Source organism: Cryphonectria parasitica (genome assembly GCF_011745365.1).
Source record: "Cryphonectria parasitica EP155 unplaced genomic scaffold M406scaffold_4, whole genome shotgun sequence".
Taxonomy (NCBI): Eukaryota; Fungi; Ascomycota; class Sordariomycetes; order Diaporthales; family Cryphonectriaceae; genus Cryphonectria; species Cryphonectria parasitica.
Window position 1 is genome coordinate 4801120 of NW_024468912.1, and position 26447 is coordinate 4827566.

General features: G+C 53.5%; 7 protein-coding genes across 7 annotated transcripts; 3 read left to right on the top strand and 4 right to left on the bottom strand.

Moving 5' to 3' along the window:
* Positions 1-826: 826 nt before the first annotated feature.
* On the bottom strand, positions 827-2951 carry M406DRAFT_339725 (tannase and feruloyl esterase; the record flags this gene model as incomplete). The annotated part of the gene is made up of 7 exons (XM_040921476.1): positions 827-1136; positions 1224-1756; positions 1818-1946; positions 2043-2125; positions 2242-2455; positions 2487-2574; positions 2662-2951. The coding sequence occupies 7 exons, from the start codon at positions 2949-2951 to the stop codon at positions 827-829; spliced, it is 1647 nt and encodes a 548-aa protein (XP_040777503.1).
* A 2527-nt stretch (positions 2952-5478) lies between these two features.
* Positions 5479-6459, top strand: M406DRAFT_277466 (NAD(P)-binding protein). The gene has a single exon (XM_040918317.1). The coding sequence runs from the start codon at positions 5509-5511 to the stop codon at positions 6406-6408; it is 900 nt and encodes a 299-aa protein (XP_040777504.1). The 5' UTR covers positions 5479-5508; the 3' UTR covers positions 6409-6459.
* A 6195-nt stretch (positions 6460-12654) lies between these two features.
* Positions 12655-15248, top strand: M406DRAFT_330352 (uncharacterized protein; the record flags this gene model as incomplete). The annotated part of the gene is made up of 5 exons (XM_040920508.1): positions 12655-12886; positions 13064-13153; positions 13300-13495; positions 13562-13950; positions 14260-15248. 5 exons carry the CDS (start codon positions 12655-12657, stop codon positions 15246-15248), a joined length of 1896 nt encoding a protein of 631 aa, XP_040777505.1.
* Positions 15249-15414: 166 nt separating this feature from the next.
* Positions 15415-15631, bottom strand: M406DRAFT_356375 (uncharacterized protein; the record flags this gene model as incomplete). Its single annotated transcript, XM_040923428.1, has 1 exon — positions 15415-15631. A coding segment is annotated over exon 1 (204 nt), but the record flags the coding sequence as incomplete, so codon positions are not given.
* A 467-nt stretch (positions 15632-16098) lies between these two features.
* M406DRAFT_38809 (uncharacterized protein) lies at positions 16099-19900 on the bottom strand (the record flags this gene model as incomplete). Its single annotated transcript, XM_040924074.1, has 6 exons — positions 16099-16370; positions 16501-17235; positions 17290-17731; positions 17789-18722; positions 18783-19459; positions 19559-19900. The coding sequence occupies 6 exons, from the start codon at positions 19898-19900 to the stop codon at positions 16099-16101; spliced, it is 3402 nt and encodes a 1133-aa protein (XP_040777507.1).
* A 1592-nt stretch (positions 19901-21492) lies between these two features.
* On the top strand, positions 21493-23320 carry M406DRAFT_322420 (uncharacterized protein). The gene is made up of 5 exons (XM_040919639.1): positions 21493-21655; positions 21755-21947; positions 22053-22178; positions 22279-22843; positions 23304-23320. Exons 1-4 carry the CDS (start codon positions 21549-21551, stop codon positions 22705-22707), a joined length of 855 nt encoding a protein of 284 aa, XP_040777508.1. The 5' UTR covers positions 21493-21548; the 3' UTR covers positions 22708-22843; positions 23304-23320.
* Positions 23321-23906: 586 nt separating this feature from the next.
* On the bottom strand, positions 23907-26324 carry M406DRAFT_11687 (uncharacterized protein; the record flags this gene model as incomplete). The annotated part of the gene is made up of 3 exons (XM_040915371.1): positions 23907-24111; positions 24259-24848; positions 24933-26324. Coding segments are annotated over 3 exons (2187 nt in total), but the record flags the coding sequence as incomplete, so codon positions are not given.
* Between the last annotated feature and the right edge of the window lie 123 nt (positions 26325-26447).

The window sequence follows — 26447 nt, forward strand, 5'->3', positions numbered from 1 at the left end:
GGAGAAGGGGGGGGGGGGGGACGAAAATTACCCTGGCCCGAGGTCTACTTACTTCCTTGTGCCCGGGGTTGTGCGGCTCACTCCATAGTTGCTGTTAGAGGATAGAATCGAAATAGGATGGGAGGAGGCTGTGTGTCGCATGTGACCAAATCAAGCCCGGTTTGGATTGAAACCCCGTGGCTGGCCAAAAGTCTTTCCCGTAAAGGGGGAACAAAACCTAGGGTCTAGGTCTGCAAAATTTGACGCTACTCTTTTAGTACTGCTGTATTGTAGCCAGCTGCAGGCATGGGTTCTCATTGCCTTACCCCAGATGCAACTGTGCGGTACGTCTGTGCTGCTCCTGTCTTTCCGAAGCAGCCGGAAGAACCTTGCAGAGACACCGTTAAGACACATATTTGTACCCAATCGGTTGATTTCAGTACCTCCAAGGAATCTGTCATGTCAACTCGGATACTTTTTTTCGTCCGAGCCCGCCTCTTATAACCTTTGTAGCCCTTGATGAAGTACTTACCCACTGCATAATGTTACTTAATCAAGTCACGGCCGAGCTACCTAGGTAATGATAGCCGGGGTAATATGGTTGGCAAGGTAATACTATCCTCAGCCATTCAGATCGTAGAAATCTTCAGACGAAAGGCACGGCTTCATGCTGTGGTCAGAAGAAGATGTTAAGGACACATTTAAAGTGACCGACCGAATTGATTGACTGAATGTGGCTCATGACGCTCTGCTGAAGTTACATGATTGCTATGCGTGTCTAGAGAGGCTTCTGTGCCTCTACACAGGCCCTGATCTGTGCCTGTTCCACACACTTATAATCGTCCTTTCAATAGAGCAACTGACACGTCCAGCTCTCAGGGTCATTCGGATCGCCCTCGCCCGCATACTTTGCCTGCTTCGGGTGTGGACAGATCGGTCTCTGGCGCGTGACGGCATCCTGGGTCGTAAAGTTGTTGTAGGCCGTCCCGATGATGTAGTCGGGCGCGGTCCCGTTCTCGACCCAGCCCATAAGGGCGAGCAGCACATCATGCTGGGCATTCATATATCCTGGGACAGAGTATTGGCCGTTGTTGGTCATACTGATTCCTCCAATGTAATAGGGTGCATTCACAAAATCAGGTGTGTCGGTACAATGACTAAGAAATTAACCAAGAGGTCTGGATCAGTTTTCACAGTCCTCTGTAAATACTCACGACAGTGTGTCTTTGACGGAAAGTACTCACCCCATGCCAGGAATCGGGAAGAACCGATAAAAATCATCCAGGACAACACCCTGAGGCGCCATAGCCCGGTGAACGTGGTCGTACATATAGAAACTAGCACCTGTGGAGATTCCTCCATCACTCAGGCCCTGGTAGTGGATGAACTTCTTCCCTTTCTGGAAGAATTCGGTCATGTCGTAGTGGTCAGCGTCAGCCTCGCCGGCGTTCAGCTCCTCGGACAGCTGCACGACGTCGTCGTCAAAGTCCCTCCAATCCCAATCGCTGCCGAGGCCGAGAAAATACTGAATATAACCCAGACCAATAATATTCGGGGCGCCGCCGTCGATATTGAGGTCCCAGAAGTGCTCGGAGCCGAGGAGCCATTTGGGGAAAACCAGGGTGGAGTTCGTCTCTACGAAGTCGCTAGCCAGCGTGATGTAGGTCTGTAGCTGGGCGGCTGTCAGACAGCCTGCCTCGGTGGCGTTGGTCACGTTTGCGGGACAGAGGAGTTGTTCTGTGTCAAAGTTGCATCCGTAGGGGTCGGAAATGATGGTCTTGCATGTTGTTAGCCCCCGACGGTCAGATCACATCTCCTCTGTAGTGGGTTCTGCCTACATCGACGAGGCCATCTTGACCATCGCATTGCCTCAGGACCTCCTTGGCAATAGGATCAAACATGCTAACTGGAATCTCAGTAACATTGGAGATGTAGTTCACATAGCCGAGCCAAAACTGCCAGATTTGCTGGTGAGACTAGGACGAAAGAAAACACATTAGCATTTTACATGGGATACAAGAAGAAATTTTGTTAAACAGATGGCAGCTGGAAGCAAGACTTACCGTCCACCATGCAGGAGCTCCGGCGATGACCCCGTCAAAGTCGTCTGGAAACATTTGGGCCTCTTTGAAACCCTGACGGCCACCTAATAAGGCAAGAGTCAGGGCATGTCTTTTTTTTTTTATGAGAAAGGGAAAGGAAAGCAACAGAAAAGTAGTATACGAATCAGATCCTTCACAAGTCTTTACCCCCATTTCTTACCTGTGCTGCAACCTTGGTAATAGTGATAACTGGGAGCTGTTCCGTAATAGGCTTCGATTATGGCTTTTCCCATGACAACGCTCTCGTGCAGGGCTCGCCATCCCCAGTTAGTCTGTGCGATTGTGTCGTTTGCGGCCCAGGTAGCGTCGGTGGTGGTGCTATTGTGCCCAGTATCTGTTGAAATAACGGCATGTCCGTACTTGACACCGGTGCCCTGAGTACAAAAGACGTGAGTTAACCAAAACGTGGCCACCTTGACAGAATAAATTCCACATGTCTCTTACCATATCAGACCAGATCACGCCGCCGGCCAGACCGCCATTGCCCACAGTCCTAGTCCGCTTGTCAGAGAGCTGGTGAACCTTAAGCTGGGCAAGTACTTTGATGAAGGGCAAAAAAAGAGACGAGGAACTCAGTTACAGGGTACGACCATTCCAATCATCAGGCAGGAAAATCCCAAACCCATACGTGCCATTTTCCGCCGAGGTTACGGTGGCGGCGACGGCACAGAGTTTGGGCAGATTGATGGGGTCGACGGGCCAGGCAATATCCTCCGTCGGGACAATGAAAGTGCCATTCTCCTCAATGGGCTGCGCAAAGGACAACTCCACGCCCGCAGGTAGGATAGTCTTGATAGAGTCAAAAGAGCAATCGATGGCAGAAGCGGCTTTGGCTAAGGCCGCTAAGCCGGTAAGGGATACTCTTCTCATGGTGGACAGTTTTGTAGGATGCTACGCAAACACGTGAGATTTGGGCAGAAACAATTACTGAAGGTCAGAGGGCAGGCTGGCTACTATATGAATTGGAGGGGGGGGGGATGCCCGTCATCCACTCTCGCGAGTATATCCTCATCTTGAGGTGCCCTTGGAGAAGAGAGGTGTGGGGAAGGAAAAGATCTGGGATGTTTTTGCCATTGTTTCAACGGACATGACTTCCAATATTGTCGATGCATGCCACTCTCGACCCAGAACACCCGGGCAGGGCTCAAGGGACGCAGTATTTGACTGCGCGACTATTAAGGTTTACCAGGTACCAAAACTCAACTAGAGTAGAAAAGCTCAAGTCTTATGATTTCCTCTGACGGGTGAATGCCGCTCTTTCCATCCTGATGCTGTAGCCCACGCCACTATAGGTAGAATGTGATTGATCCTTGGTGATGGTTTGCCCACGAGTGGAGTCATGTAGGACGTCGAATGGAGACAGTTCATCATACTTGCATGGCGGAAGCGTCATAGAAAGCGGGGGAATCGGTACCACTACGGCGTCAATGAAGCGGGGAAATGGTCTATTAAGAATGATATAACATATAGTGTATATAGACCCTAGTCGGTCAATTCTGTTGCATTTCAACTCGTGCTCAGGTGATCGAAAATTAGGAGGTGTTGGTGCGCAGCACAAAGGAAGCCAAGGCGAGGCAAATTGATATGTACTTAAGTATATATTCATATATTTCTCACAGACACACATGTACACAACATTCCATTCACTCGATCATAGCTGCATGCGACACCATCGTATACAGCACCAAATGGTACTGTCTGGTACTAGCACAGTAAGCAGCGCATTTAAAAAAAAATTGGAACGAACTTCAGCTGCTGAGGAACGAAGCACTTTGGATTGCTCAATGGGCTCGGTCATGGTGATGGCAGGAGATGTTCTTGCATTCAAATGGAATAACATCTTGGAGGAGGAAGGGAAAGGTTGTGGTGTGAAAGAAAGGAGAATTCGGCCGGGCCGGGGTCTATAAGTACGGGCCGGGGTGAAATGCATCATCTAGAGAGATGACGATAGCGATGATGGATCGGCCGAGATGTAGGGGTCAGTCTCTAGGCGTTTATCATGGAAAATTATACAAAGGCATTGAGTGTCGTGCAGAAGGGGCATCATTAGCTATGTTAGGGAATGTTAGATAGGTCATTAAAAAGAGAAGATATGCAGGCTGATTGGTTGCAAATACTGACCTCGAGAATTATTGTATGAGCGGTACAAGACGCGAGAACTTATGGTAATAACTCCTCAGCAGATGTAGACCTAACTGCTGTTTTATGTGCCAGGCCTTGTTCCGGGGATGATCAGGGGAGGCGATGCGCACAGCCTTTTGAGTTTGTCTCGCCGCGCTTGCCTGGTTTCATACGCCTCTAGCCATAACAGCCTCAATGCGCCGGGCCCGCACCGTGTTGCACTCCTGATCGTCTGGGCTCTACTTTACGATGTTCAGAGCGCCGTGGGCCGAAGACAGTTGGCAGCTGATAGATATCCAATGCATATTGTGTTCTTCGAGTCGTCATTGTGCCTTGTCACTTGACAGGTCCTGCCGCCATCTCTGACCGTCTGGCTGTCTAGTACGAGAAGCTCCGGAGTTGATGCTATCTTCGGTCCTGGCAGCGACCATGGGTCCCCACTTGACTCTTTGTCCTGAAGGAGAATGCCGGCGAAGGGCGCTCTCAAATTATTCTTGATGTTGCCGATGGCCCGGTTGGTCTTTACTAATCAGAACTTCAGACAAACTTGTCTTGCCGACTAGAGCCAAATGCTCGTTCTCGAAGGTGTTATTGAGAAGCTGAAATATATTTCCAGGGATCGATTCGACGATTATTCGTCACTCGATAGTCTTTCGAGAGCAGCTAAGCAGCAGTGTTATATACGCGGTCTGCTGCTTGACCGCGTCACTACCCTGGGATCACAGAACTCTTGTCAACGGAACCCGCATCAGCAAAGCATTCACAACTTTGGTGTAGACTTGAAATGGTTTATTAGAGTCAGATTGCATTCCATTACCGCAACACGAATAGTCGCGATACGAGAACACCACCCTTGGCAACTTCGTTGAACTATGAGTGGTTGCTGGAATAGTTCTCATTATTAATTGTCGACACTGGCTATACCTTCCTTATATCTCCCCACATTTTCATATCTGAATTACTATAGGGTACGGACATTTCGGGCGAACCGGGAGCTCATGTTGCCCTAACGGGATTCGTGAATCCCGGCCAACTAATGTGTGGACTTGGTCAGCCTGTCAGCCTGCTAGACCATGAGATGATCAGCTTATCAATCAAGCTTGTTAATCAATAGGCTTTTCTTCAAATATAAGTATTGGAATATCTCTTGGTGGCAGTCTGTGGCCTTCTCGGACGAGCAGAACCTACTAAATTCATATATTCCGAGGTTGAGAAAGATCAGTCAGTCCCAGAAAGCCACACCATCTCCAGATTAGACATCTATCCTGCCATCATGGTGAAAGCATTCGTCGCCGGTGCAACTGGGATGCAAGGCGGAGCAACAGCTCGTGCCCTTCTGGCACAAGGCCACACCGTCCACGCCTACGTCCGCGACATCTCTGCAGCCAACGCCCAGGCTCTCCAGGGCTTGGGCGCCCAGCTTTTCGAGGGTGACTTCGACAACACCGAAGCGCTGGGATCCGCTATGGCGGGCGCTACTGCGGCATTCTTCGCGTCAGCGATCTCCTTCACCGAGGCGGACGCAGAGGTGCGTTGGGCGCGCAATATCCTGGACGCCGCGCTCGCTGCTGGCACAGTCAAGCAGGTCGTCTACTCTACTGTGTCTGGCACGGAGAGCTGGCAGGACCAGCCGGGGTGGGATTTAAATCCCTTTATTGTGAATTACTGGCGGTCCAAGGTTCGCGGGGAGGAGATGGTGCGGACTGCTGGGTTTGAGTTCTATACCATTCTGAAACCTGAAGAGTTCTTCAATAACTTCATCAACCCATGGGCCGGTTTCCAGCTTCCAGACCTGATCAAAGACGGTGTCTGGAAAGCAGTGTGGAGACCGGAGCACAGGATCAGCTTGATAAACACTGGGGACATTGGCAGGGTCGCGGCTGCGGCCATTCTGGACCCGCAGAGATACACCGGAAGGGAACTTATTTTGGCAGCAGAGAAGCTCTCTGTGAGCGAAATTCTGCAGCTTCTGACAGAAGCCAGCGGCAAGAGTTTGAAGCTGCAAACGTATGATTTTGAAGTGGCTAGGGAGCTTGCAAGAACCAACCCATTAATCCAATCGCAGTTGATGCGTGTGGCTCGCTTTGAAAGCGAAAGCGAGAGCCGTGAGGAGGATGAAGGCCTTGGTTTCAAATTCCAGAGCTTCAAGAGTTTCCTGGAGGAACATCATGATGTTGTGGTAGACACCTATAGAGGTGCTCCTTAAAATCTGAGGCCTAGATGTTTGAGATCAATCCATGAATACCTATGTTCTAGCAGCGGAAATCACACGTGTTCAAAAGGCATAGGCTTGAACTTGTTCTCTAACTCGTCTGGTTTGCTCAGAAATAGTTGATTATACACACATGCAACAAGCAAGCACGCTGTCCTGGCAATTGGTTCGGACATTTGTTCTCTAGTACTATTAACAAAGGAGCCGGTCTCCCAAGGTAAAGTATCTGACGACAGCTATTCCACTTCCGACAGTACTGACGTTCAACTCGATCAAGTAGGCAGAACAAATGCATAAGGGAACAGTGCAGCATACCTGTTCTAGATATGATTGTCTTTCTCGTATGTTTGCGTTTGTGTTTTCCAGCTCTTGGTTGCCTGACACCCGGATAATTGATCCTGGGCTTCTCAGCAGCACTGCTTGGCGCTGCGCCGCCTGCCGTAATTAATGCATGCGCCGAGCGTACAGGTGTGTACAGTGAACCACGAGATATATATATTTATGTCTTACCAGTGTACTTGTCGGGAGTGTTTTGTAGTTTCAAGAATGGTTAAGTCTGTGTTGCCATTTTCGGAAGGCTCAACCTCGACATAAGAACTGTTCTTGAATTTCTTCCAGTGAGTATAAAATTCAGCTTTCAGAGCAATCCACCAACAAGGAGATGTGATGTCCCCTCGGACAAACTCGGCCTAGCATATCATAGGAAGCTTGACGATCCCTCTTACTGTCTGGCTTCTCCTAAGTCGTAGGCGTCATAGTGAGCGAAGTGGAATATAGGACTTCAAAACCTTTGTTTGAAAAAAAATAGAAGAACGAAAAAGTTTGAATGTTCATTGAGTTCTTCGGAAGGTGAGAGCACATTGATACTCGCGCCTGAGTTTTAGATTTGCAGACCCCGCTACTAGAATGAGCAAGCCACCAAGGCTGGAAAGCGGACATCCCAACCGTCTCACCGAGATAGGGCAAAGAAATCTTTATTGAAATCTCTATAATAACTGGCGGTAAATAGTGATTCGAGTGCGAAATGATAAAGCTGAAAGTAGTAGGGAAAACAGAGCTGGAATCATAGATGCAAGTGAGGTGCGTTCTGAATTTGAGCCTCGGCATTGGCTGTCTACTTAAACTCAAACAGACGTACAAAAAGTGCTGGGCATGTCTTCATAGATTTTCTCGGGCCAGAGAACGATGCAACTAGCACGCTATGATAGTTTGAAGTCGTCTGTTTGTACCTTCGGGCAAGATCTTATGTCAGCTGGCCGACTTCGGCTGCATCAAGCAGGCGGTGTAATTGTTATGGGGCTAGTTTTTTTGGCGTTCATGAACAAATCCTGGGCACTTTTGATTTTCTGCCGCCCCAACTATCAATCATTCCTAGCGATTTTGGAAAGAAGGTCTCGCAGCGCATCCCGCTTGTGTGCTCGAGTCCCCTCCTCTCAACCATACTTGGACTCGACCACACGAGACTTCTGAATGACTCTATATGTTCCAAAGAGATGGCGGACGCTCCACAGAATGCGTCGCCGGCACCAGCCGTAGCGACAATCGAGAGAAGCGGTATGTCTTTGATGGGCCAGCCCCGTCCTCGTCGAGGCGGCATGTGAAAGATGGAATTGCATCGTGCCTCTTGTCGCCAACCTTTTGAAACCCCTCTGTCGTCGATTTTCGAGCAGATTTTGATATTTTGAGCCTCCAGAAACTCCCAAGAACGAGTCGACCAGTCCAAAAGATGCTTCTACGCCACCGATCAAGACGGAAGGGGTACTGCAGCAGCGGCTTGACACTGTCCCCACGAAGCCAGCTTCCGAATCGACTCCCAACCCTACTCTTGCACCTGCATCAGATACAACGCCGGCTTATATCAAGCAGGAGGTGCAAGACCCGCCAAAGGAGACCCCCGCACCTGCTTCGCACGCCCAACCGCTCTCGATCGCCATTCCTGCGTCTACAAATGGCACCGGCGCACCGTCTACCCCTGGCACCGCACCGACGCCTCCGTCCGGCGCAACAGCTGGAGTGTCTTCTGTACTCGCTTCGATCCTCCAGGGAAATGTGCCTACGCCAGCGATCTCTCCGCTCTCGGATGTGGGCCCAACAAAGCGGTCCAGAACGCCAGAGGCCACAGAGGAAGGTGGCCCCGAGAAGAGACAGAAGACGGAACACATCGCGGAAGACCAGCCAGACCAGAGCACAGAGGCGCACGGGGACGATGATGATGCAGAGGCTACCAATCTGCTTTCGTGGGACCTTGGAGCGCAGCTATCCAATGTCCTCGGCTCGGTCGAGCCAGAGGCTGCGAACGACACGAGTGGCACGGCAGAGGATAGCGTGATGGATATGATGCCGTCCATACCTCTGCCACCCCCTCGGAAACGTCTCGAAAAGATGAAGTTTATTGAAAATCCGACATACTTCTCACGGGCCATGGGCTTGCCAATGCTAGGGAGCCTGGTAAGTTGGACCCAGTATTAGCTTTCGGGTTGGACACAGGGTGTGCTAACCAGCCCTATAGTCCGTGCAGATCTTGCTTGCGCTCTTCCAGCAACCATCAGAGGTCACCGATCGCCAGATCAGAGACGTGAGGACCGAGGGCGGAAAGGTGTATTCGGCTCTGCGGCAGACGTTCATGGCCGTCTTGAAGCTGTTTACAGACGCCACAGTTTTTCTCAGCGCTGATGACCTCGATATTCACGACCCGGGCGACCGCGAGACGATCCAGATGGCAAATCTGGCTAGCATGTGTGCAAGCTTCTATGGACCAGGAGGCCCGACCATGGCTACTGCCCACGACAACTTCCTCAAGATCATGATTCCAGAAAATGGCATGATTACTGAGGATATCTCTGCGCTGTACCTCGACCAGAAGACGCAGAGTTTCCTGGCATACGCAAACGTCATGGAGGACAAGGAGTCCACGAGAAACAGCCTGATGGACAAATTCTTTCCGCTGGATCTAGAGGAGAAGTTGAGGGGATACTGGAGAGAATCGAATCTTGCCATGTCTGCAGATGACTTCGTCAGGCCTTTTACAGACAGGCGGAACTTGCTCAAGGCCATCGGTCATGACAAGGAAAAGAGAAGTGAGCATCCCGCGCGTCGACTCAAGAGGATGGCAGCTAATTTAAGACAACAGAGGCACTTGAGGCCAAGTACCAATTTGCATCATTTCTGGATAGCCTTAGTGCGTTTACCCGGTCCAATTTCGACTCCATCCTGGACTACGCCGAGAGTCACGGCTTTGAGGTTCCCAACGAGGCCGGCGAAGAAGATTTGATGTTCATGGACGCTGTTCAGTCACAGTATTCGGGGGCATTTCCTGGGCAAGTCAGGCGGAGCGGGCCTGACGGTGGATTCGACAGTGCCGGCCTGGCATCGCTCATCACGGAAAAGCTGACTGGATATGACGGATTTGCATATGGCTCGTCGACGATACCAGAAAGCACAATCCTTCCGCCCAGCCAGACGCTCCCGACATCTATCTTGTACGAAAGAGCTCGACAAGCAGCCGTCGCCAAATCATCAGCACACGCTCGCAGAGAAGGTCTGCACTCCACGCGAAGGCCGTGGACCCCAGAAGAAGAGAAAGCTTTGATGGCAGGTCTCGACTTGGTCAAAGGCCCACACTGGAGCCAAATCCTGCAACTTTTCGGCCAGAACGGGACCGTCTCCGACATTCTAAAAGACCGAACTCAAGTCCAACTCAAGGACAAGGCTCGGAATCTCAAATTATTCTTCCTGAAGACGAACTCGGAGATGCCATACTATCTACAGTGCGTCACTGGCGAGCTCAAGACACGCGCTCCTAGCCAGGCAGCGCGGAAGGAGGCGGAGGAGCAGGCTCGTGTCCAGACTGGAAGTAGTCCAAACACTTACGCTTCGACCTACATGAACGGTACGACCAACGGCACGGGAGGACTCCCTAATCACGGTGTCTCCATGAGCGGATCACCACGACCAGCTTCCGCCACACCTGGAGCCGGTCCTTCGACGCCTGCGAGCGCCAATCCTTCTCATCATCATCCCCACCAATCACAGCAGACATATCAATCCCACCAAGGGTATTCGCAACAACGACCACAGCAGCCCGCCCAACAAGCAACCAGCGGTACCAGCCATAGTACAAATACAATGCCGCAACAGGGACAGCAGCCAATGGCGCCGAGACCACTGGCTCCTCAGTCTCAGCATCAGCCTATAGCACCTGCGCCCTCTTCTTATCAACGACCACTGCAACAAGCTGGCGCTCCAACGCATCCCCAATATCAACAGAGGCCAATACAGCAACCAGCTGCCCAGGGCCCGCCTGCTTACCAGCAAGCTCAGCGGCCAATGGCTCCAGCCCCAGCCTCCTCTATTCCTCCACGCAATATTGCTGCTTCGTCGACTACACCGCAGACGCAATCACGACCGCCAGCGATTGCTGGTCAACCTTCATCCACTCCTCCCCGACCAGCGGCCGCTGCTGGCACCGCACCACCTCGGCCTGCGTCCATACCGCCGCCTGTTGGATCGGCTCCTTCACCAGCGCCAGCGCCAGCGGCAAAAAGCATGCCCGCCATTATGCCGGCGCCGCCAGGGCAGAATGCGGCTGTCCCAGCAACTCTTCCTGCGAAGCCTATCCAACAGGCGCCTTCCCAGCCCTCTCAAGCTGCTGTAAAATCTGCACAACCCGTTGCGCCTAGGCCGCCGATACAGTCCACTGCACTTCCTGCAGCTGTGAGCCTAGCGCCAGCATTGACACCAAAACCAACACCAGCGCCTGCATCGGCCCTAGCGCCGATAAGTGCACCCGCTCCCGCACTGAGTCCAGTACCTCCGGTGCCTACTCCGGCCCCCGAGAACCCAGCACAAGTAGCAGAGAACAAGGACAGAGCTGATGACGATCTGTTGGCGAACGCTCTCAAAGCAGCTATTGACTCAGCCTAGGATACTCAGCATAGTAGACCCCTGGAAAGTCATGCGGAAGTGGGATGACAACTTTTTTGGGCACTTGTTTGGGAAAAGTTTCCGACGTAAGGCTGAGAGTTTCTGTATACATAATCGGGCGAATAGGTTTGGCGACATGGGATGGCAATCATCGAATAGTACTTGTCTCTTGAGGGAAAAAGGGGATGAATATGATACGAGGCGGGTTGGGGACAAGTCTTTGCAGACAATCAAGCTGGAGTCATATGACGGTTGGTTTTATGACTGATTTTTTTTCGTTACACTGGATCTTCCAGCCAAAGAGTTGTTTGTTTCATTGCTCACTTGATACCAAGTACCTGATTTTAATCCTGGAGACAGACGTTCTACCCAGGTCCTCATATAGTGTTACATTACAATTACATTACAAGCGTCAAATTGAACACACAAACAAACGTGAGACAATTCAATTCGAAAAAGCACATATGTATCTGTTTAGATTGGCTCCTTAGTTGATCTCCGTGCTACCTAGGAATGCGAGCCACAGACACATCTCAATGATGCCATCAAGAATGAGTGAATACTGTCGATTGTCAGTTGTTATGTGAATTCAAGATGCAAGACATAAATTCTTGAAGGCAGCGTTCAACATCTCAAAGCGCCAGTTTCCTATCCGTCAACCGGTGAGACCATCATAGATCCTGAACAGACAAAAAGAAGAAGAAACAGCCGCGATCATCCCAAGACGCATGGACAGCCCGACCGACCGCTCCAAACATGCATCCGCCACCTAGGGAAACTGCCGCTTCCTTCCATGGAAGAGGGAGGAGGGGGGGGGGGGAGGGAAAGAAGAAGGTCGGCTGACAAGCGAAGTGATACACTCTCACACGGTATTACATGAAATGTCCCGAGCCCTTCTGTGTGCTGCCTAACCTGACTATCCCCGAAGAAAGAAAGAAAAAATCCACCAGTTCTTTTTATTCTTTTCTTGAACCTTCAGTCAAACTTCCAAGGGAGGAGTCATCAAGCCTTTTGGACGTGGGCATTTTCTATTTCACAATCCACGTGCTCTTGCTTGTCAGGTACATATGATTCAGCCAGACAAGTTTTAGACTTGGTTTGAAGAGTAATCTGTTGGTTGGTCTTGCTGAAGAATCAAAGAAACTTTTCATTCGCAGAGTCATCAAGAGAGGTAGAAGCTGGGCAAAAGGACTGAGCATACAAAAGGAACGGTCTATTCGGTCATCTATCTACACAAACCCCCCCGAGGACGATAAACTCCCATCAGCCATCACGAGGCAAATCCTTCCCAAACAACCAATAAGATCAAGAACAACCATGTGGGATCTCATGTACCCAAGATCCTCCCGCTCAAAGAACCGCCACCACCACCACCACGGCCACCGAAACGGCCGCTGTCGCGCATGCAAGGAGCCCATCGGCACGGCGAGGATCCACGGGCAAAAGGTCGACCTCGTGTACTGCCAGAAGCACTACTGCGCGCGAGTTCTGCCTGGGGGGTTGATCTGCTCGGCACAGAACAATGGGAGGACGATGTACTGTGATAATCGTGAGTTTTGATTTGTTTCACCTGTGGATATCACAAGTCGTGCTTCGGCAGGAGGGGTAGGAGGATAGTGAATGGATGAAGAGTTTATCATCAGAAGTATAATGGACGGAAGCTCAAGGCAAGGTGAATAGATGGGCCCTGGTGCCAGTGAAGCTGATGTTCAGTGGCTATAAACAGATGCTCGATGTACAGCGACTGGCGACGAAGGCCGTTGTTGGAGGACCGTCAAAGAAGACAACCCCGAGAAGTACAAGTACTGCAAAGATCGTAGGTCCCTCTCGTCTCTGTCTCTCTCTGTCTCTCCCTCTCTCTCTCTCCCCCATTCTCACTCCTAATCACACACACACAAAACTAACCTCCTCTTCCTTCTCCCACCTCCTCCATAGACGGCTGCGGATTCCCAACCTGCACAGCCCGTCGCACCGATCCCACGAACCCCCACTGCCCTTTCCACCGCTGCACCAAACCCGCCTGCGACCGAGCCCGCATCCTCGACCTCGCCTCGGCCTTTTGCGACAACCACACCTGCGAGGCAGCCTCCTGCACGGCCGCCGTCGAGGGCAAAGGCGAGCACGGTGATCCCACGCGCTTCTGCGACCACCATCGCACGTGCGCTGCCACGGGGTGTTCACGACGTTGTCATGTGCGTGACGGGTTCGCTGGTGGTGGTCGTAGTGGCGGCGAGGGGATGGCTAGGTACTGTGGCCTGCACTACTGCCAGGCGGGAGAGGGCGGTGGTAGGTCTAGCGGCTTCTGTGAGGAGCAGCGCAGTGCAGACAGCGATCGGTACTGCAAGCGACACCTGTGCACCGAGCCGGCCTGCACGCGAGGCAGGAAGGGAACGAACGGCAGTGCAGGAGGTGATGGTGGTGATGGAGGCAGCAGCAGGTTCTGTGATGCGCACGCGTGCAAGACCGAGGGATGTGGTGCGCGGAGGGACCAGAGGGTGTCGGGGGCTGAGCACTGTCCTGTGCACACCTGCGTGGTGGAAGAGTGCGCAAGACCTGCGGCCTCGAACAGAAACCGGTGTGAGGATCATCAGTACTGTGTCGTCGCAGGATGCCGTGAGTGGGTCTATGTTGAGAAGGGTGTGGATGGGGGCCCCATCAGGTATCTCGAGTGTGAAAGACGTACGTTTCCGGCTGAGAACGGAAGAGAACATTTCCATCTCCTGTCCTTCCTCTTGGCCTTCCTCCCAATTATCATTCTGTCTCTCTCTCTCTCTCTCTCTCTTTTTCTTTCTTGTTTCCCCTGACCGTTGACTCTTCCGCATCGCCTGGTCTTCATGCTCACGACTATCCGAAAATATATAATAGACCACCTTCCAACCTGCAACGCCCCAACTCTAAACAACACCCTCTGCAGCAATCGAGTGCCTTTCCGCCACCGCAACGTCCCAAACACAGGCACCACAGCATCCAGCACCGCCATTCCCTCCTCCTCTTCCCACTACTGCGACGACCATGCCTGCGGCTTCCGCACCTGTCCCCACCCCCGGCCCCCAGGCTCCTTACAGTACTGCATCATCCACAAGTGCGCCTCGGGCCTGTGCCAGGAGCAGGTAAAGAATGCCCTTCTCCTCCACCTTCTTTCCCCACCGGCTACCAACACCACCACAACTAACAGCACCAACATCAACACCAACACCGCGACGGCCATGCTCAACGACAGCACAGCCCTTCACGCGAGAATCCTCCTGCTGGCTGGCCTGTTGGGAGGAGGAGGACGAGGAGGAGCAGCCGGGCCAAGCAGGTTCTGCGCCGCACACTCGTGCCAGGGCGACGGCGGGCGCTGCGGGGCAGAGGTTGCTACCAACAACACCACGACAAGTACCAGCAACGGAACCCCAACCACACTCGGCGGCGCAGGCAGGATGGGTGGTCGTGCTGCTGCTGCTGCTGCTGCTGCTGCTGCTGCTGCTGCTCCCTTTGACGGCGGCGGCGGAGAACATGCTACCACCGCCCCGAGACGGTTCTGCGAGCGCCATGAGTGTGTCTACCATGGGTGTAGGGCAGAGGCGGCGCACCATCAGTCGCGGCGGCGTGGTGACGGGCGATGGGTGGGCGGTTTGTGCGATCGACATGATAGGAGGAGGAGGAGGGAGGCCAAGATGGCTGCTGCTGCCGGCGTTGGAATAGGAGAAGAAGGTGGCGCTGGACTAGGAGGGGGAGTTGGCATTGGGCCGTATGGGCCTGTGATGGGGATGCCAATGCCAATGCCTATGCCTAGAGCTTCTGGATCGATGGGCTTCCCACCATGGCCCCTCTTTGGGGGTCCTTTGTACGACAGCAGCGAGTCGGACAGTGATGCGGACGACTGGGGAACGCCAATGGGTGGACCCTTTGGAGGGCCTTTCTTCTAAGTCATGCAGGTTGGTTAACTTTGGCAATGGAAGATAGCAGAGGCAAAAGGGGAGTTCATACCTTGTAGCCTAGAAGCTGTTTTTGTGGAAGACGTGCATTCAAACAAGGCCTGGGGCACTTAATCTGCTCATTCACCTCCAATTCAGGGCTCTCATCAGTCAATCAAGATAGAAAAGCTTGAGATGTTTTGCTGCCAAATGATGCCCTAGCAACAACCTTGCTGCTCGAATGACCTCATCCACGCGCCTGACCGGTTTTGTCGACCATGCAATTTGTTGTCCAGCACCATTGTGTCCTTTAACGCCGAGCAGATACCAAGCCACCGCAGGCTGTTCGTGACCAAACGCCCAAGTGAAGGGGAACAGCCCCATTTTGGTCTGTCTAGACGCCCTGCTTTGTCACCTACCCGGCCCAATTTGGAAGCCCTGACATGTGAAAATGCCTTGTAATCACTCTTGACGCCGTTGCCCATAAAGATCACCTCTCGACCTTCGTCCATGATTCCGTTCCTGTTCAGATCATGCATCTCTCTAAAGCAGTCTCTTGTTTCGCTTCATATCAATATCCACTCTTGGCTTTCTGTATCCTCCAAGTCTTCTTCTCGACTCCTCAGGTGGGTGAAGCCAAAGTCGGTAGTCTTTCTTCATTGACTCGGTCATGTTCTGGGCGGCCTCTGACGAGAAGATCGTGGCGGGAAAAGAATTCAAGACCAAGTATGAAATCTCAGTGTTTTATACTGCTGTTTGCCGAAAATAAGTGCGCCCACGATAAGCGACGCAGGAGAGGAAGAACTCCGTTCTCACCTCATCACCTCACTAAAGGCCTCGAGTTACCACAAGTATTTGTCTTTTATGGCTGTGCAAAGGGCTGCTGTGCATTCTCCAGCGAATCATTGGGCACTGTCCAGCCGTGACGTGCAGCTGCACGTTGAAACGCCTCCAGCGCATGCGTCGGATGGTAATCCGCTGTAGCTGAAGAGTTTAACCGTGCAGGCCTCGGCTCTGTCGAGCTGATAGCCATCTTGATCGATAAAAACACCGAATCCATCGTCGTCGCAGGCAACCAGCCATTGCTCGTCAGAAGCTCCATGCATATCGCTCCGCCAAGCGTCACATGGCCACCTATTTCCTCCCCAGGTATCATGTTAACAATCGGCAAATCAGCAGATTCAATTCTTCAACAAAGAACAAGATGAGAAGATGGGGACGAAGGAAGGAGAGAAGAAGAAAAGAAAAAAGATTCGAGACGTACCGCCACCATTCATGAATGGCAGAAATTGAGGTCGGACAACCCGGACGAAAGGGGGTGAGAAGGGATAGTCGCGACCGAAGCGAACCTCCAGAACGACAGACGTGACACCCGCTGCCTTCATATCCTTGGCCAGGGGAAGCTTCGGATCGAAGCTGTGAAGCTCTACAATCCACTGGAACATGTTCTCGACATTCTCAAAGTCAATGTACCACCCAAGCTCATGCAGAGGGGTGCTCGCCTGGATCTTCTGCATCTGCTTGATATCGGTCGCAAGCCTCCTCGTGGCGTTGGCGTCAGCCCACTCGGGAAGCGCCAGTCGGGGCATAGTGCTTAGATCCAGTGTGCCCGGTCGGAAGTCAGTGCTGGGCGGTGTCAAGGGCCGCTTTGCGGTGAGCTGGAGAGCAGTGACGGTGTCTGTGTCGACACTCGAGTCCCGCGACACCTTGGGGTTGGCCCGCTTATAGGGCGGGTGAAGACGCTCCTCCTCGCTCAGCAAAGCCTCCAGGTCCGAATTGTCCTCCTGGTCCGTGTCTGCAGCTCCGTTGAAGGTGTTGTGGTTCCTCTTGGACGGTGACGGCTTGGAAAGCTTCTCTTTATGCGACAGAGCGCCCCGGCTGCTCGGCAATGCCTTGGCGGGTATCTTCAAGACTTCATCATCAGGACCCCAGACCTTTCGTGTCGGGTCTTGTGCAATCTCGACAATCCGCTCTGCACCCAAAGAGGGAGGCATAACATCTGCGGCGCGGCCACCATTTTCACCATCCAACAAAGGTGTATCATTCGAAGGACTGCTTCCCACTGTGACAAACAGGTACCGACACTGGATCCAGTCCACTTGCGAGACGACAAGATGTGGAATGGTGTTCACGAACTGGTCAGGGCGGTTGATAATCTCGCAAAGGGCAATGGCGCCGGTAGCACACAATGCCGAGTTTGGCCAAGATTGAGCGCTTCTCATGTAGCTCATGCTGGTTGCGTATTGCTGGCTAAAGTATACACCGTCGCCATATGCTCGACCGTGTATGACATTCTTGAAATCCAGGCCATGTCTCAAGATGCTGTGCCAGCTCCCCAGATTACTTCCGTGCCATGCAAAGAGAGTCGGGTACTCGTGTGACTCCTGCTCCTTGAGCGCGCGGTGAAACCGAAGTTCTTTGTCGGGGGTGCCTTGAGCGAATCGGAACTGGACATGGCCAGCACGCATGGAGGGGATAGCCTCCTGGTCTCGAATCTTGATGGTGTCGGACAGGGTCTTATTCTGGATATGTCGGTCGCGCACGGGAGTGACCTGGAGAATGCATGATCTGTTCGAGGCCACAATCCATTTCAGGAGGGTCAGTGCCGCGGGTGTAATATCGGGACAGTTCCTAAGCGTCGCAAGCGGATTCAGCTCCAGGTACTCGCGCAGGTGCGCGATGGGCGGGAGCGTCCTCAGGAGCCAGAGCATGGCCTTGGCCTTTCCATGCAAGTCTAGATCGTCGAATTCGGTCTCATACCAGGATAGTGTCATCTCCCCCGGATCAGACGTCGGTTTGAGATGCCCAGGCGTCTCGGGAAGCATTTGGTGAGAGTACCGAAATTCTACTTCCAAGGTGTTTCCCAAGAAGTCCACAGACGTGATACTGGCGTGGTGAAGTATTCCGCCGGCTGGGGTCGGCTGTTCGAGGACGATCCATTTCTCAGCAGAGACGCGAACGAAATCGGCAGCTTTGTGCAGCATGACGAGTTTTGGCCCCGTGGTTTCTCTCATGTCCACAGAGACCCTCAGCGGTTCTACGAAGGGCTCCCCGGCTCCGATCACTGCCTCGGGCACCTTTAGCCGCAGGCCAGTCGGGAAATCACGTATCGGATATGAACTGGGCAATGTTGGTGTATACCCAAGTAGATAACTTGGCTGCTCGATGCTGCTGTAGCACAAGGAAACTAGGAGATCCACGACATATGGCTGCGTCATGACTTCGTGCTCGATGGAGGGGCCGAGACCCATGGCCATGTATTGAAACAAGCACAGGGGATCTGAACAGACGAAAGGCTTCAGGGCCTCAAAGTCTTTACTCAGCCTGCGGTGGCAGCGCAGGCAGTAGTCTGTACATCGAACAAAGTAATGGGTGGCAAACTGCATGGCCACCAGGGGCAAGCTGATGTCCTCGATGGGCTTGTCGAAAGCGTCAACAAGCAGTAGAGCCGGGGTCGTGGTTCTGTAGTCTGTGCCCGACGTTGTGCTTGGGCTAGAGGCGCCTTCTTTGCCCTTGGGGCTCGTCTTGAGTGGCGATTTCTCTGACCGGCTGGCGGTCTCTTGCGTGGCATTCGCGGGTCGATGCCGGTTGTTTATCTCCGTGTATCGGGTGTGAGCGTCGTCCCAGCTGGTACACCCGCTCAGGCGAAGGCTGAAGAGAGACATGAAGTTCTCCTTCATGAACTGTTCGAGAGAATTGGAGATGAAGAGCTTCTGGACGGCTGGACCCTCTGCGTCCCGGTGCGGGGCGGTAGCGGCAGCACCGCTATGCTGAGACTGCGAGCCAAATGCCTTCCATGCCAACTTCGGATCTGGCTTGTACCTGGAACATTTGCCAAAGCGGAAGTCAACAGCGAAGAAGGCAGCGCCGTGCTGCTCCATCTTGTAAGCCGCAGCATAAGGCTCGTTGACCCGGAGCAGGAGGACGATGTATTCGGATGGGTCGACGTCCCAAGCCTCGAGGGTCTCGTCCGAGATGCCAAGCTTGCTCGCACGAACAGAAAGCGACAGCGTATGGGTACGGGCCTGGTCGTTGACACCATGCAGGATGCCCACCTTGACACCTGCACTGCGAGCCTGACGAAGATCCCTCTTGATCTTGGCAAGCGTGGCAGAGGACGTCTTGTGGCCATCGCCGTGGCCAGAAGAGTCACCTTGGGATACGTTCAGACCAAAGATGTCGTCGTCCTCGTACTCGTCGTCTTCCTCGGGCTCATAATAGACCTCTTCCTCATCGCTGCCGTCTTCCTCAGGGGTCTGGTCAGAGGCGCCCTCGACCTCGTCGTGGCAATCGCCCATGCTGGTGTCGCCATCTGCGTCGACCAGTTTCAGGGCGCGGGTCAGACCACTCGAGACGTCGCGGAGCGAATCGAAGATGTTTTGGCCGAAGGTGTAGTTCTGAAGGTCACCAAGGGCTTTGACGAGCTCGGGAGGGGCATCTTCAGCATCGGTAAAGAGAAGGAAGCTATGATCGTCGGGATATGCGTCGGGGTTCTGGGAGAGCAGACGGACGGGAAGAGGCTCGGACAGCTTGTCATGGACGAACGTGAAAACAACCTCACCGTCAGAATCGCCACGCTCGACGCTATCGACGCCTGGGATTCCGTTCGTGCTCAGCCGAGTACGGACGGACCGTAAATCGGCATTGAAACGCTTGAGAGACATGGATCAAGCGGGTCTGGGGTCCTCCCTCTTGAGAGACGAGTACGAAGATTGCTAGGAGAATAGATTTTAGTCATTTCTCTATTAATAGCCAAGGGAATGAAATATGTGATTCCAAACCTAGTAGAAACGTCGACGCTGCGGGTACATGGCTGACTGGCCAGTGCTGTTGATGTAGATCTGTATGAAAGGGTATCTACTGACTACTGTCAGAAATGGGGATGGGGATGGTGTTGTTGTGGAGAGCGACAGTATCAACTCTTGTCTCATCCCTCTTGACACATGGAATGTCAAGCTAGAGGCTCAAAGACTGATGCTTGGGATGGTGGGGAGACAAGGTGTAGACGCAAAAATACTGACTTTGGGGAAAGACAAGATTATGAAAGATTGACTCAAGGCTCCTGATGAGTGCCCAATCAACAACCTTTGAAGGGGACGTGTTCCCACCTGCAACGATACCAGGGACGGCCAGAAGATTGGATCAGGTCATATTTGGGGGAAGAAGAATGCACAGACGATAGACTGACAGCCTGACTAACCTTAAGTGTGGTGTTGTTGTCTATGAAAGTCGTGGCAGGTCAGAATTGTGGCTTTTCGTCGTGGTCCTTCCCTGGTGGGGGTGGCGAGTATGGGTGCCTAGATGAGGTCTGCAAGCTCTCGGGTGGTTGGCTGTTGGGGAATGTTGTGATGGAACTTGAGAAGCCCGAGGATTTGTGCGAGGTATTTGGAAACAAAAGAAGGTAGTGGTGGTGACGACAAGAAAGAGGGAAAGGGAGAGAGTCACCAGGGAATTTGTTGGTGTATGGAGGTGGGAGGAGGTTGGGGGTGTGCTCCAGGCTGCAGCTCCCTGCAACAGCTGGCACGTGGTTTTGCTGAGGCAGGCAAAGGTGCTGTACTACCAACAGTACTTACAAGTACCCAGTACCTCCTGTCACAAATCTTAGTCTTGCCCTGCGCCACAGTCTGGTAGAGTCCCAATTTCATAGCACAGTGGCAGACAAAAAGCTCCAGCCATGGTATGTTTTCAGAAGCAAAGTGCATGCAAAAGGGCCGCCTAGCAGACAACATATTGACAGCCTATCTGGGATAACAGGTACTCCAGAGGTGCGAGGGCCCACCCTTGTTCGTGGTACAGTAAGTGGTTTCTAGAGTGGTACTGTGTGCTTCAAATTGGAATTGTAGGCCTGCACAGTGCTTTTTGCAAAAGTAAAGCAGGAAGAGAAGGAAAAGAACAGTAACCATAAAGTTATGTATAATCCAGAGGAAGAGAGTCGACAGCACTTTGCACATGCATACAATGCAACACAGACAACTAAACAACTGTCTATTTTACAAGCTTAAAGGCTCTAGAACATTTCGAGGGCCCCTGAGGTTTGCATGGGCCAGCTTTAAAGCTCTCCTGGCCCCACCACTTTAGGCCCCTGTCAGCGCTGCTTGAGCAGGGGTTGCCCCCACCAGAATCAACCCCTCCCCCGATGCCGCCAGCATCTCCACTGACGGAGGGGTCGGAGGGCAGAATTTCAAAACAACATACCATAACTTGTACCATAGTCAACACTTTCCTTCTTCTTTTCCACCCAAATCCCCCATCATTCCTCCTCCATATCAACCAACAACAAGAACAACAACGACACACATTAAATTGCTCAACATGCTCATCAAAGAGTTCCACGCAGATGTGATCACAACCGTCAATGGGGTCGACAGCCCCATGAGGATCTTTGTCTACCACCCAACCATCCCTCAGTATCCAAGCGCGTATGTATATGTTTATGCCTTCATCACCCCATACACGAGAGAACAGAGAGAGAACAAAGTCTTGGGCTGACTTCCCAACTCTTCCCCCCTGCTGCACAGCCGTTTCCCAGGCGTACTTCTCTTCTCAGAGATCTACCAGGTCACTGGCCCTGTTGCCCGTTTCGCCCGCCAGATCGCAGGTCAGGGCTACATTGTCGCCGCCCCCAGCTCCTACCATGACTTTACAGGTCCCGAGGCTCTGGCCTACGACGTGCCAGGGACAGACCAGGGCAACGAGTGGAAAGTGAAGAAGGTCTGTGTTTGCCCTCTCCCGTTCCCATCCCATGCTAGTGGGGAATTATTGCCTGATTTCTAACGGTTGAGAGAGAGAGAGAGAGGGGTCATACCCTCATTCTAGACTCTTGAATCCTACGACCAAGACTCGTACAAGACTGTTGATTACCTCTTGAGCCTGCCCACCTGTACAGGGCGCATCGGGGCGACGGGCATGTGTTTGGGTGGGCATCTTGCCCTCAGAGCCGCTGTAAGTTTCTCCTCCCTCCGTCCTCAGTCTCACTCACTCTCTCATCATTACCACCAAAACTAACCTAAACCCCTGGTTGGTGGGAGCAAAAACTCAAAAGCTCGACCCTCGTATAGCAGCCACCGTCTGCTACTTTGCCACAGACGTCCACTCGCGCACCCTAGGCCCTCACACCAGCGCCAACTCCGATCCCACCCCACCTACCCCGGACAGCGTCCACACCCTCGACCTCCTCCCCAAGCTCCGCGGCGAGGTCAGCATGATCTTTGGCATCCGCGATACCCACGTGCCCGACTCAGGCAGGGACCTCATCCGCGCCAAGATGCGCGACGCCGGCGTCGTCTTCAGCTGGCACGAGTTCGCCTGGGCCCAGCACGCTTTCATCCGTGACGAGCTGAGCAAGGGCCGCTATGACCCGGCCATCACCAAGGCGTGCTTCGAGGTCCTGCTTGAGCTGTTTGGGCGCGTGTTGAGGGTTGATCTGGGCGAGAGGGACGGGGCGCCGCAGACCCTGGAGCATGTCTGTTGAGAGACGGGTGAAGGGTAATGGTGGGCTTGACTACTACCATCGCTCACTCCATTCAGAGCTATCACTACCTACCTCATTCCGTTACCAATTATATGGAAAGCAAAATATTGAAATTGAAAATTTTGTTGTATCAGTTATACATGACTCTATCACTACTCTGAATAGGATATGTATGTCCCATACTTGATTATCCTTTTTTTAGGCTGTGATGAGTATACCCCTTAATACTTCTTTCTTCCCAAGCCAAAGTGAACCAAACCCATGCAAGCAAGCAAATATGCTGCTCTAATATCTAGATCTACAATGCCACCTACTCCACCTTAAATGTCTTCCCATCTTTGGCTGCTTGATCCATTCTGAGGGAGGAGGGTGTCGTATCATCGAACCGATGACCCAATTACCCCCACACCTCCATGTACCGCCATTCCCGCCCCCCTTTCCCAATATGTACTGAAAACAGGTCTTAGGTCATTATGGTATTCATCTGCCCCGTTCCCCCTCCCCCACAACCCATACCCAGATTACCCAATCCCTCCCTCATGCCCCCTTCCCCAGTCGTCATTCATAGGGTGACGATGCCTTTAACAGAGAAAAAAAAAAAAAAAAAAAAAGATCGTGCTCTTCTTCGTTCTACCTTTCTTCTACTACCTGGTATACTGCTTTCTTGCTCCTTGTGTCGCGGCGTTCTCCTCGGCCTCACCCACCGCATCACTGACACTTCGACCGCGGGCGCGGGCGCCATGTGGGTGCTGCATTTGGGAGTGCGACTGTGCTGAGCTCGTCGGCGCCAGCCTGTCTGCGTTCCCACCCGCGGCAGCAGAAAGATAATCATGGCTTGCCACTGGCATGGGTGGTGCCGAGGACGACGACGACGGAGGGGCAGTCAGGTCCCGACCGCCAGCGCCACCGACAGCAGCAGTAGTACCGAACTGTGGCGCCTGTGCCGCACCGGGAGGGCTCTGGTATAGGCGGCCGCCCTGCACCTGGAAGGGGACGTAGCTCTCGCGGGCGGCCTCGGCGATCCTAGGGCTCGGCACGTAAGGCGACCCGCGGGTGCTGGTCGCTCGCAGGGAACCGCCGTCATTGCTGTTGTCGTGTTGGCTCACGACATCGTACGAAAACTGCCTGGAGCTCAAGCCGGTGATGGTATTGCCCTCGCTGTCATGCTGGGTGACCGAGAAGCCCGGCTGACCTTCGCCCAGCGGTGCGGTGGGCAAGGTCTCGCCAGCCTTCCTGCGGCCGGTAGTCGAGTTACGCTGCAGGTCCTGTTGGAGGTCCTGGCGGATCTCCTCGATGTTCGCGTCACGCTGACGCTCGGCGGAGGCGTCGCGCGAGTTGAGAGTCGGCGAGCCACGGTTGCTGTTGCCGCTGTTGCCGTTGCCGCGGTCTCTGTCAGTCACGTTACTCCGGTTGTAACCATAGTCCGAGTCCAGACCCATGAGCACGGGGCGCGCGTTGAGCTCGGCCACCGCCTGCCGCTCGCTGAGGTGCTGCACCTGTCCCGTGCTGCCATTCGTGGAGCTCGTGTCGCTGCGCTTCATTTTCTTAGACGTGGAGGTCGAGTGTTTCATGAGGGGTACCATCCTCGCAGAGTCCGCCGTCAGGGCAAATTTCTCACGAGCGTCGCTGGCGAAGCCGTCGTCCACAGTAACAGAGTATGCAGGGTTGTCAGAGCTACCCAGCGTAGCACCACCACCGCCGGGGCCGTAGATCGGCACCTTCTTGAGGGCGAGGGCGAGGGCGCACATGAACTTGGAGCGGCGGGTGGCGCGGACGGACTCGTTGTGCCAATTAGACTTGTGCTTGATGGCAATGCTGAGGGTAAGCTTGTCCAGGTCGTTGACGGCGCCGATGCCGATGACCAGGTCCTGCTGGAAGTCGCGGCTGTTGTCGGCGTGACGAACGAACTTCTCCATCTCGAGGCGGAGGAGCTCCACGTCCTCGAACGAGGTGTCGAACGAGATGTTGACCTCAATGGCCTCCTTCATGGCCTTGGACCGCGAGAGGTTGTCGATCGGGAGGTTGTTGAGGATGATGTTGGGGGTCTGTGTCACCTGCATCGACTTGAGGTCGGTAAAGATCGTGTAGAGGAGCGAGATCTTCTCCACGATGAGGCTTTCACCGTTGATGTTGACACGGTCCTGTTCATTTTCAAAAACCTTGTTAGTAAAGAACTCTTTTTCTTTCTTTCTTGGTACATGGATGATTATCAATGTTCAACTTACGCCCACGTCATATGGATGCTTGACAAAGAGGAAGATGATGGAGCCGAGGAACTCCTGGCAGGTGGTGGAGATAGCAAAGGACAGCGAGATCAGGGCTGTTCCGGCACTGGAGAGCGTGCTCACGAAGCTGCTCTGGAAGAAGGAGAGGAAGATGATGACAACGATCATCAGGACGATGAACAAGAGGATCGAGTCCAGAACGCTCAAGGCCTGGCCGATATCCTTCATGCTGTTGGTAATGGCCTTCCTCTCCTTGCCAATCTCCACAACCTTGCGGACCATCTCGTCCAGGCTGATGTCGCCGTTCTCGTCGGCGTCGACGGCCTCGAAACACTCCTCAGCTTCCTCGCGGTGGCCAGGCCCCAGCACCTCGACCACGTCCTCGACATAGAGAGCGTCCTTGCCCTCGACAACAAAGGACATCCAGATGCGGCGGGCCAGGGCCTCGGAGCTCCTGACCTTCTCGAGGGCCTCAATCACAACAGAATGGGCAGAGTTGGGGTTGAAGACCTGCTTGCCAGTGATCTCGGAGGCGATGTTGCCAAAGACGGAGGTGATCTTGCCGCCGACGCGGCCCGCGCCGGCAACCAGGTTCATGGGGTTGATGGGGGTGACAGAGCCCGACTTCTTGTGGCCTCTGCGGCGGCGCTTCTTGTTGCCGACGAGCATGGCCTCGATGCTATCGTTGATGACATAGTCCTCTTCGGCAAACTCCTCGCAGTACATGGGAAACAGGGTCCTGGAGGCGTCGAACATGAGGCCCAGCAGGAAGATCTCGCGCTTGGATTCCCGGATGCGGTTGGCAAAGGAGCGCTGGTGGTACGAGATGCTGATGAGCTGGATGATGAACTTCTCGCCCAGGAGGACGCACGACGACACCCAGAGCGAGCCCAGGATGCGCACGATGACGTAGACCCACTGGTACGTGTCGTCTTGGAACTTGTACTTGAAGAGGAGCCACGAGGCCAGAGCCCACAGCAGCAGCGAGATGGGCATCTCGAGATTCCGGATGACAGTGGCGTACTTGCGAGTGCCCGAGGAGACGACGCCGCAGAAAAACATAAAGACGGCCGGGAGCAGGCGTGCGACGATCTTGCCGCCCCACAGGGACAGCCACGAGACCTCGATCCAGAGGAAAAGATAGAATAGCTTGGGAGCGCCCTGGCCAGAGCCGCCGACGTGGAGGTCGTTGATGTGACCAGTGATGGGGATGACAATGAGCGGCACAGCCAACAACAGTGCGACAGGGGCGACGTAGACCAGGTAGCGGGTGATGGCGGAAAAGTTGACAATCTTGTTGTAGAGGCGGCCCATGGCGTTTAGGCCCGTCTCGTCGCCCCAGGTGCCCTTCCTGCCCTCATCGCCGAGCGCCCTCACGGCCTTTCTCCTACCAATGACCCCTTCGTCGCCGGCGCCATCCTTCTCGTTTTTGGACTTGCGATGAAACAGCCCTCCCTTCTTCTCCGACGCGGTGTTGCTCGCGATGGTGGACATGTTGGACATGTCGCCAATAGA